Consider the following 10,027-nt stretch of genomic DNA (forward strand, 5'->3'; position numbering starts at 1 on the left):
TCTTCTTTTCTGCTACTCTTCTACAATACAGTACTCCCCCTGTACTCACCAGTATCTCCTCTGCCAAAATCACTGGGATACAGCCCCTTCCATAATCCTTCTACCCATTGCCAATACTTGTAAAGAAATGTCCAAGGTACATAGATCTTCTCTTGAATCCCCAACAAGCCTTAGACCCAGTTTGCATTTATACTGACTGTCATCCTAAGCACAGCCTTCACCAGAATGCCAAGAGCATCACCACCTCCCTGGACACCCTCCTGGTGAGCACTGACTCCATCCCTCCTCATTCCCAGACACAATGGTCCTGAGGAGGCTGAGTTGGGTGCTTCCTTGGTTATCTAAGGACCAAAAGGCACAAAACTAGAATGATAGATTGATGTAGTGGCAAGAATTTTGGCAAAAGGTTTGGGCTGAAATCCCAAGTTCAACATTTAATAACTGCCCCATTTTTTAAATAGAGCTCCAGCAGATGCCCAGATAGTTAAAAATCTCCCCATCCCCATTAATATATCATGATTCCATGCCAAGTTTGTGATTTGTTTCCTGAAAATATCATCCATTTCCTCCTTCTTGGCAGGCAGTCCCTAGTACATTCCCCTTACAATATCACTTCCACTCTTCCCTCCATTGATCCTCATCCAATCGATATCAACCAGGCTTCCTGATATGTTACCCTGTGTCAAGTCAGCTGTGTGACCCTGGACAAATTACTGGACTCCTCTGAGTCTATTTCATTATCTGTAAAACAGAGATAATAATATTCAGGCCCTCTGCCTCACAGGCTGGTTGTGAGAAGGTGCTTTGTCAAGGTGTTATAGAAAGGCCTGTTGTTATTAGCTGTTATCCGTTGTAGGCACAGATTTGTAAAGAAGCAGAGCTGTTAGCTGAGCGGACACCATGGAAGGGGAACTTTTCAGATTTTTCTCTACACAACATTGAGATTTAAATACTAGAAACCCCCACCAAGAGATGGATGGCAGAATCTTTGGCCTTGGGGGCACCTACCTTGGGACTGGTGGGAACAAGGGAGATTTGGTCTCTTTGCCCTGTACTACAGGGTCCCTGAGGGAAATATGAGAGAGAAAAGCTGACCCCCAGGAACCATGTCTCTACCCTACATCCACCTGCTGGCTGGCTTCCCTGAATTCCTTCAAGACTCAACTCAAATCTCATCTTCTGCAGGAGGCCCGTCTAAGTCCCCTCAGCTGCTAAGGCCCTCCCTTTTAGATTGCTTTCCATCTCCTCTGTATGTATCTTGTATGTATCTAGTTATTAACATGTTGTCTCCCCCATTAGAATGTATGTTCCTCAAGGGCTGGAACTGTTTACTTGAAATAATATTGTATTAATATCCCTATTTTTACATAGCCTAATTTTACCTATTTTTCTCCTCCTCTCCACTTCCAGGTAGCTTTAATATATAACAAAAATTGTTTTAAAAGAGAAAAAAATCTGCAAAATTGGTCAATACAAATGTGACAATATATGCAAGGTTCTCATGGACCCCCATTCCTCCCAGCTAAAATTCCACCTTCCACAAGAAGCCTTTCCTAACCCTTCTTAATTCTAGGGCTTTCCCTCTTTTAATAATTTCCTATTTATGTTATATGTAGCTTGCTTTGTGTATATTTGTTTGCATGTTGTCTCTCCCATCAGATTGGAAACTTCTTGAGAGCAGGGGCTGTCTTTTGCCTCTTTTTGCATTCCCCTCACATGCCTGGCACATTAATGTTTATTGATTGATCATTGCAAAGTAGTTTGAGGAGATATCTCCTCATTTCTCTTCTTTGGAGCCAAGCTTGTCCTTCATAATTTTGCAAGCATGGGCTGGTTTTGGGGGTTTTTTGTATTGTTTTGTTTTGTTTTTATTTTGCCTCTCTTTGTATCTCCAGCACTTAGAGTAGTATTTGACACAAGGTAAGTGCTTAATGAATGCTTGTTGACTGACTGACCCCAGATTGTCATGAGCTTAAGGATTCCAGGCTTGGGGAAGATGGCAGCATGGAGGGGAGGAATCTTCAGACTCCAAGGAGTCTGTGGATATCCCCCATCTCCTGGTGGGGGGTGTACAGCCCATTCCAGAATGCCACGGAGCACATGGGGCCAGATGCTTGTGGGGCCCCCAACTGGAACCTGCTGGATGTGGAACTGCCCCTGAGCAGAACCCAGGAACCAGGAGTGACCCTTGCCCCCCTCAAGCCCTGGACCCAGTATGCTGTCTTTGTAAGGGCTATCACCCTGAGCATGGCGGAGGACAGCCCTCATCAGGGTGCCCAGAGCCCTATCATCTACCTCCGAACCCTGCCTGCAGGTACCCCTCCACTTCTTTCTTTCTGCCCCTTATTGAAGATGGGTCCTCTGAAGAATCCTAGAGAGAGATGAGAGGATATCCAGATATCCCAGTGAATGCCAGGGGTGGAGGCAGGATGCCTGGATTTTTTGGTGCTGATTAAGCGGGTGGGGAGAAAGCCTGTGTCCAAGGAGGCAGGGGCAGCATAGAGCAGTGGAAAGAAGCCTGGATTTGTGGTCAGAGGATGTGGGTTTGTATCTCTGTCTGGCTACTTGTGTAAGCTTAAGGAAGTCACTACCCCTTTCCAGGCCTTCTTTCTTCATCTACAAAATGGACTTGGTGGGCTTTAAGGGTTCTTGCCAGCTTAGATCCTATCACTTAGGCCACTGGAGAAGGGAGATGGAATACACTCAAAAGTGCCAGGACTTAGATTCTCTAAGGTTATAGGAGGTTGGACTTTTGGGTCTGAGTGGCCAAGTGTGCTCAAGCACACACACACACGCTCGCGCGCGCGCACACACACACACACACACACACACCCCTGTCCCCTAGGTACCTGGGAAAATAAGGTAACAGTGAGAGACTGTTTAAGTCAACCCACCCCTGGTTTAAATCCTTGGACAGGGAAGGGAACATCTGGGGCACGGAGTGGTGGGGCAGATTACCAGGGTTCTTTTTGGAAAGGGAACAAAGCGAGGCTTGACTGACCCTTGTGCCCAGCCCCAACAGTGCCCCTGGACGTCATCTCTAAGTCCAACTCTTCCTCCCACCTGTTGGTGCGCTGGAAGCCGCCCACGCAGCGGAACGGGAATCTCACTTACTATCTGGTGCTGTGGCAGCGGCTGGCGGAGGACGCAGATCTGTACCTCAATGATTACTGCCAGCGTGGTGAGGCTTGGGGCTGGCTGAAGGGTGAAGGACTGGCCAGGGCAGATGGGCTAGGGCGGAGTGGGAGGCGGATGGGAGAGCAGGGTGGGGCTCCACCGGGAGCTGGAAGGGATGAACAGACTTGGTGGGGCAGTCAGGCGAATTTGGAATCGAGACGAACCGGGTTCCAATCCTATCCCTACTACTGCCAAACCTCGATCTCCTCTTGACTATAAAGGGGAAGACGGGTTGCAAGCTTTCAAAAGTCCCTTTCATGATCCCCTTCTCTTCTTTGGGGCGCACTGACCCGGACCTTGGCCCTGCTCCCCGCTCCACGCCCAGGCCTGCGACTACCCAGCAGCAGCACTGACGCCCGCTTCGACCAGGAGGAAGGAGAGCCCCTCGCGGAGGCCGAGCCGGGCTGTTGCCCCTGCCAGAGTCCATCCCCCGAGCAGTCCCAGCAGCCGGCCCTGGAGACCCATGAGGCCTCCTTCCAGAAGAAGTTTGAGAACTTTCTGCACAATGCTATCACGCTTCCCAGGTCAGCTGGGCCAGGTTGGGGTTAGAGACCCCGGGAGGGAGGAGAGAAAGGCTGGGGGGGGGGGTGAGTGTGGGCAGAGCTAAAAGCCAGTGCCCTTTGAGTTGTGGGAGCTGCAGGATCTAGTGAAAAAAGTGCATTGGGAACCCTCTCCTCTTTCTCCCCAGATCCCCCTGGAAGGTAACTTCTATCAACAAGAACCCCCAGAGGTAAGTGAGGAGAGGTACAGAGGAACTGGAAAGCCAGGAGGGAAGAAAGCAGCAGAGAGATTAGGGGGTCAGTAGTAAATAGAAAGAGGATTTGGAGGCAAGACTTGGGTTCACATCTCAGCTCTGCCACCTTAGGCAAATCACTTAACCTCACAATGGTTCCGTTTCCTCAGGATTAAGTAAGAAGCCAAAATGAATGAGCACTTAGCTGATTTCTAAGGTGTCTTCCAGCTCAGAAATCTATGAAACCTACATATGATTTGATATCCTCTACTTCCCCAGGGACCCAGGCCGCTACCGGCGGGCTGCAAGGGCCCCTGGGGGAGGGGGAAATAGCTCAGACATTGGGATCCAGGACAAGGTACCTCGAGAGCGGGTGGTGCTGAGCGGCCTGCGCCATTTCACTGAGTACCGCATCGACATCCACGCCTGCAACCATGCAGCCCACACAGTGGGCTGCAGTGCTGCCACCTTCGTCTTTGCCCGCACCATGCCCCATCGTAGGTGACCTCTAACCCCTCACCCCGGACCTCTAAACCACAGCCCCTTGAATAGCACCTTACACATATTGAACTTGACACCCCTGACCTGTAATTAACTCTCTCCCATCCCTCAGACTCACTTTTGCTTCTTTTGCCTCAGTTTCTCCCTTTCCCCCCATCCCACCCCCCTGGGGTGGAGTGTGAGGGGGAAGGGATATTTAGGTACTGACAGAATCTCAGAGGTAGAAAGCCCTTTACAGCTGTGTCCCTTGCCATCCCCCCAGGTGAGGCAGACAGCATTCCTGGGAAGGTGGCTTGGAAGCCATCCAGTAAAAGCAGTGTCCTCTTGCACTGGCCTGAGCCCCCAGACCCTAATGGGCTCATTCTCAAGTATGAAATCAAGTACAAGCGCCTAGGTGAGGTAGGGACCCTAGAATCTGGGCTCCCAGCACCACCCTGCCTGCTCCTCACCATCTCTGCTTGTGCCACCCCTCTCTGCTGAGCTCCCTCCCTTCTCAAGTGCTGGGCTCCTCTCCCCTACCACCCACCCTGGGGAACCCCTTCCCTTCCAAGTGCCATAATTCCCTCTCCATTACCCAGGCCTAGGTAACCCTCTCCCCTGCTATCCAACTCCATAGAGACTTCTGTTTGAGCATTGGAAGCTGAGTTTTCCCCTTCCTCTCCCTGCCCCACCCCCCACCCCAGGAGGCCACTGTGCTGTGTGTGTCCCGCCTCCGTTATGCCAAGTTTGGGGGAGTCCACCTGGCCCTGCTTCCCCCAGGCAACTACACAGCCCGAGTCCGAGCCACCTCACTGGCTGGAAATGGCTCCTGGACCGATGGCCTGGCATTCTACATCCCTGGCCCTGGTAAGATAGACACAGATCAGTGCCTGGCTCTCAAACCCCACCTAACCGGTACCTTAGGTCCCCTCACCTCAACTCCAAATCTATCATGGAAAGGCACCCCATCAGCCTTCAGTCTCATTGTGATCTCTGGTTCTGTCTCCTGGTCTCTGGCCCTCTGACCTTGCCCCTTGACTGCTGACTCTAACCACTACACATGGTCCTCACATTCTGAGCCCTGCCCTTTGACCTCTGACCTCTCCCCTCTGACCTTCTCCTCTCTTCCCAGAGGAGGAGGAGTCAGGAGGGTTGCATGTTCTCCTCACTGTCACCCCTGTGGGGCTCCTGTTGCTCATTGTTCTGGCTGCCCTTGGCTTCTTCTACAGCAGGAAGAGGTAGAGTATCTCCACACTCCACAGCCAGCCTCAGTTTTTCTTCTCCCCTCCCCTTCATCCTAATCCCCACCCTCTCCTCCCTATGTGAGAAGCAAGTCTGGATAAGATGGAGAGAGGGGCTGTAGCATCAAGGCCTTTCTGACACTGAAGCCTGTTGCCTCCTACTCCCACCCTAGGAAGTCATGAAATATCCTTTTTAAGAAAAAGATGCAATACACCTTTGATGAGGGTAAGGAGAGTCCTGCCAACTGACCTTTTGAGGCTCTTGAAAGTCCAACTATTCAGGGTACTTGGATTCTCACTGGGTGGGGCAGCAGGAGGCTGACTGAGCTGCTGGGTCCTAGGAATTTCTAAGGATTGACTACGGAATCCCTCTCCCTGTAACCTTCTACATATGCAAAGTTCCCTCCATCCTTGGCTAGAGCCTGGGCCCAGGAAAAAGACCAACTCTAAAAAGTGCTTAGAGATCCAATAGATCTGAATGGGGCTGAAGAGGATAAGAGCAGTGACCCATACTTTGTTCTCAGTTCTGCCTTTCCTGTCCCTCAGGCTCTAAACTCCAACCTGCCTTATAACTTCATACCTAGACTCCTCCCAAGGTCCCTGACCTCTACGCCTATCCCATACCCTGCCTTATCTGGCCTCCATCTTCAGCCCTGGTTTCTACCCCATCAGCTTGCCTTGCCCCTTTTCCTTTCCCCTATTACAGGAACAGTGGCGGTTACCCCAATGGGACCCTCTATGCTTCTGTCAACCCTGAATACTTCAGCACTTCAGACAGTAGGCGCTCCAGTGGGCCTGGGGAGAGGGGCAGAGGGTGGGGGTGGGGGGTAGGTAGTGAAAACTTTAGAATCAAGGGGTGAGGCTTAGCAGGTCCAAGGAGTGTGGTTCCAGATAGGCTTAGATTGGGAAACGGCATTTAGAACCAAGTCATTACAGAGGGGAGTGGGGACCACAGCAGAGGAGGATAGGGGTAGAGAAGACCCTGGTTCCCCTCTCACATCCTCCTTGTTTTCTCTACCACAATTAGTGTATATTCCAGATGAATGGGAAGTGCCTCGAGAACAGATTTCCGTGATCCGGGAGCTGGGCCAGGGCTCTTTTGGGATGGTGTACGAGGGGCTGGCACAGGGGCTTGAGGCAGGGGAGGCCCCCACATCGGTGGCTCTAAAGACCGTGAATGAGCTGGCCAGTCTTCGGGAGCGGATTGAATTCCTCAAGGAGGCCTCTGTCATGAAAGCTTTCAAATGTCATCATGTGGTAACTGGGAGGGAATGGGATTGGCTTTATGGCATCTGGGAATCAGGATCATGGTTGGGGTTAAATTCGCAGCAATGGTGGGGGTCAGGATCAGGTGTGAGGTCATGACTGGAGCAGGCCAGAGTTAAGGCCAGGTGGAAGTCCAGTTGGATTTGGATCACAGTCAGACTCCACTGCCCATCTGTAGGTGCGGCTTCTGGGGGTAGTGTCACAAGGACAACCAGTTCTAGTCATCATGGAGCTCATGACCCGAGGGGACCTCAAAAGCCATCTCCGGTCCCTGAGGCCTGAGGCTGAGGTAGGGGCCTAAATGGGAATAAGGGAGGAATGGAATGCCACGGTACTTGGGATGCTATTGGATCTCTCAGGGGATGTGGGTAGGGAATATTTAGAGTCTTTTCCTCACAGATCTCCCTCCTTACCCTGACTCCAGAACAACCCAGGACTCCCTAGACCAGAGCTGGGTGACATGATCCAGATGGCAGGTGAGATCGCTGATGGCATGGCCTACCTCACTGCCAACAAGTTTGTGCACCGAGACCTGGCTGCCCGAAACTGCATGGTGTCCCAAGACTTCACAGTCAAGATTGGGGGTACAAAGGATGAGATGTGCCTCTTCCAGTTTCGAATATTCTATTTTATTCTAGGCAGGCAGCAAACTTTGAGACTGGGAGAGGAAATGGGGAAAGAGAATGGGAAATGAATAGCATGGGGAAGTAGGAGATCTGGAATTCAGGAAAGGGGAGGGTGGGAGACGAAAGAATGGGAAAAGTGAAGGTGGCTAGTCTGAAATTGGATACTAACTTGGGGCAGGGTTTGTTGGGGATTGGGGCTGACTAGCTAAAGCAGTGTGTGTGACCTGCCCTTCCCCATGTCCTCCGCCACCTTCAGACTTTGGGATGACTCGGGATGTGTATGAGACAGATTATTACCGCAAAGGAGGAAAGGGGCTGCTACCTGTTCGTTGGATGGCTCCTGAATCCTTAAAAGATGGAATCTTCAGCACTCACTCGGATGTCTGGTGGGGCCTGGCTATGGGGTGGGTGGGCTGGGCCTGGGTCTCCTGGGGAGGGAACTGGGACCCTGACTGAGAGTCTGGAGAAAGGAACCAGGAGCTTCCTCCCCCTTACATTTTCGAGAATCCTGGTTGGATGTGCGCCTTTTCCCCGGAATGAGGTTGTAGGAGGGGAGCAGTCACTGGGGAATGTTAAAGGTTCCTGATCTTGTCTCTTCTTTTGTCTCCTCAGGTCATTTGGTGTGGTGTTATGGGAGATTGTGACACTGGCAGAGCAGCCTTACCAGGGCCTGTCCAACGAGCAGGTACTCAGGTTTGTCATGGACAACGGCATCCTGGATGAGCCTGAGGGCTGCCCTCCCCAGCTGTGAGTCACTTCCCTCCCCTCTCCCCACACAATGTACGCCTATCTCCTCATCTCGGCTCCTCCAGTTACCTTACAGTCCTGACCCCTATTGCCCAGCTATGACCTTAATGGTATCCACTTCTCACCATTTCCTTTATTCGTGGGATCAGGGTGGTAAGATTTTAATCACTCCATCTGATGACCCCACTGCTCTCTTCCCCTCATGCAGACAGGAGCTGATGAGTCGCTGCTGGCAACAGAACCCCCGCCAGCGCCCGACCTTCATCCAGATTCTGGACAGCATCAAGGATGAGCTGCGCCCATCCTTTCGTCTCCTCTCTTTCTACTATAGCCCTGAAAGCCGAGGGGGCAGGGGCTCCTTGGCACCCCCTGACACAGATCCTGACACCCACCCATCACCTGAGATCCCCCCAGACTGCAGCCCTCCTAATGGAAGCCTAGGACACTGAGGAGTTCCCTTTCCCCTGGAGCATGTGGGATCCCTGGATAGCGGGACACTGTTGACATCACAAGGCACTGAGAGAGAAAACACAAGGTCCCTAGATGAGGGCATATCTGATGTTGACTACATGCCCACCCCAACACACATACACACTGATTCACAAGGTGGTGGGGGAAGATGGTGAGATGGGATGGGTTCTCTCCTGTCCTTCTGGGACCCATGGACTGGGGCCAGATAAGGTGCCCCTGACCTGAGACTCCATGGGAAACTGAGAAAGGGGGCCTATACAATGGAAGGATGGAGGTAGCCCTGACAACTGGTGAGGTACAAGACTTTCACGAGCACAGGGAGGGAGAAATGGAAAATATACCCATCAGGCATTCCAGATTCAGACAGCATGGGGATCTAACCTTTGTTGTGATATATATGCTAAAGGGGTCTACACATGGGGTCTTTTGAGAAAAGAGCAGCAACCACACACACCTCTCAACACCATTTTCTGATACCTAAGCATTTTAAAGCACTTTGCATAAACTTGGGTTGGGGGAGGAGGTCCCCAAAATATAAGGAATCAGAAACCCCAAATCTTGCCCTTCTCTGGCTCATCTTCCTCAGGATGACACCCTTCAGAAGGCCTTTCTCTCTGGCCTACCCTGGCAAAGGATGCAGGGGTGGGGAACCTACAGCCTCGAGGCCACATGTGGCCCTCTAGGTCTTCAAGTGTGGCCCTTTGAATCCAAACTTCACAGAACTAATCCCCTTAAAAGATCTGTAAAACTTGAGACTCAGTCAAAAGGCCACCCCCATGGAGCTAGAAGACACATGTGGCCTTGAGGCTGCAGGTTCCCTACCCCTGGACAGGGCTTCATTTTGAACAATGGGGGAAAGAAAGCATTGGGACGCGTATTTGCTCCCAACTGTCATCCCCAGTTCCCTATCTCTTCCTCTCCCCTTCCCCACCCTCTTATCCACAAAAAATGTCCAGTACATTTCTGGGGAGGTGTTAAGATGCCTTCTTTATCTCTGCCTTTCTGTGGGATGATTTTCAATAGGCTTACCTCCACTTTGGACTCAGCCACCTCTCTTATTTGATCTAGCCCTACCCCAGGATCCCTCAGCTTGGTGCTGTTCCCTAATTCCCCTGGGGGGCATTCCTTGGTGCTGACTTTCTTCTCCTCACTTCCATTTTCTTCTCACCCCCTTTTCAAGTCCCTGGGTTTATTTCTTAAAGATTTTAAAGTATCACCTTCATTCTTTACCCACTCCACCTTAAGTGTGGATGCTGGAGATGCAATAAAATTCCTATCTGTTTGTA

At 51.3% G+C, this 10,027-nt stretch overlaps 1 protein-coding gene across 1 annotated transcript; it reads left to right on the forward strand.

Moving 5' to 3' along the window:
* The first annotated feature begins 2,004 nt into the window (after positions 1-2,004).
* INSRR (insulin receptor related receptor) lies at positions 2,005-10,027 on the forward strand. The gene is made up of 15 exons (XM_036755580.1): positions 2,005-2,314; positions 3,014-3,181; positions 3,503-3,701; positions 3,866-3,907; positions 4,190-4,407; positions 4,674-4,810; positions 5,095-5,257; positions 5,523-5,628; positions 6,338-6,408; positions 6,659-6,888; positions 7,076-7,186; positions 7,322-7,481; positions 7,780-7,909; positions 8,136-8,270; positions 8,479-10,027. Exons 1-15 carry the CDS (start codon positions 2,005-2,007, stop codon positions 8,717-8,719), a joined length of 2,421 nt encoding a protein of 806 aa, XP_036611475.1. The 3' UTR covers positions 8,720-10,027.

The sequence above is a fragment of the Trichosurus vulpecula genome, chromosome 4 (genome assembly GCF_011100635.1).
Source record: "Trichosurus vulpecula isolate mTriVul1 chromosome 4, mTriVul1.pri, whole genome shotgun sequence".
NCBI classification, from domain to species: Eukaryota; Metazoa; Chordata; class Mammalia; order Diprotodontia; family Phalangeridae; genus Trichosurus; species Trichosurus vulpecula.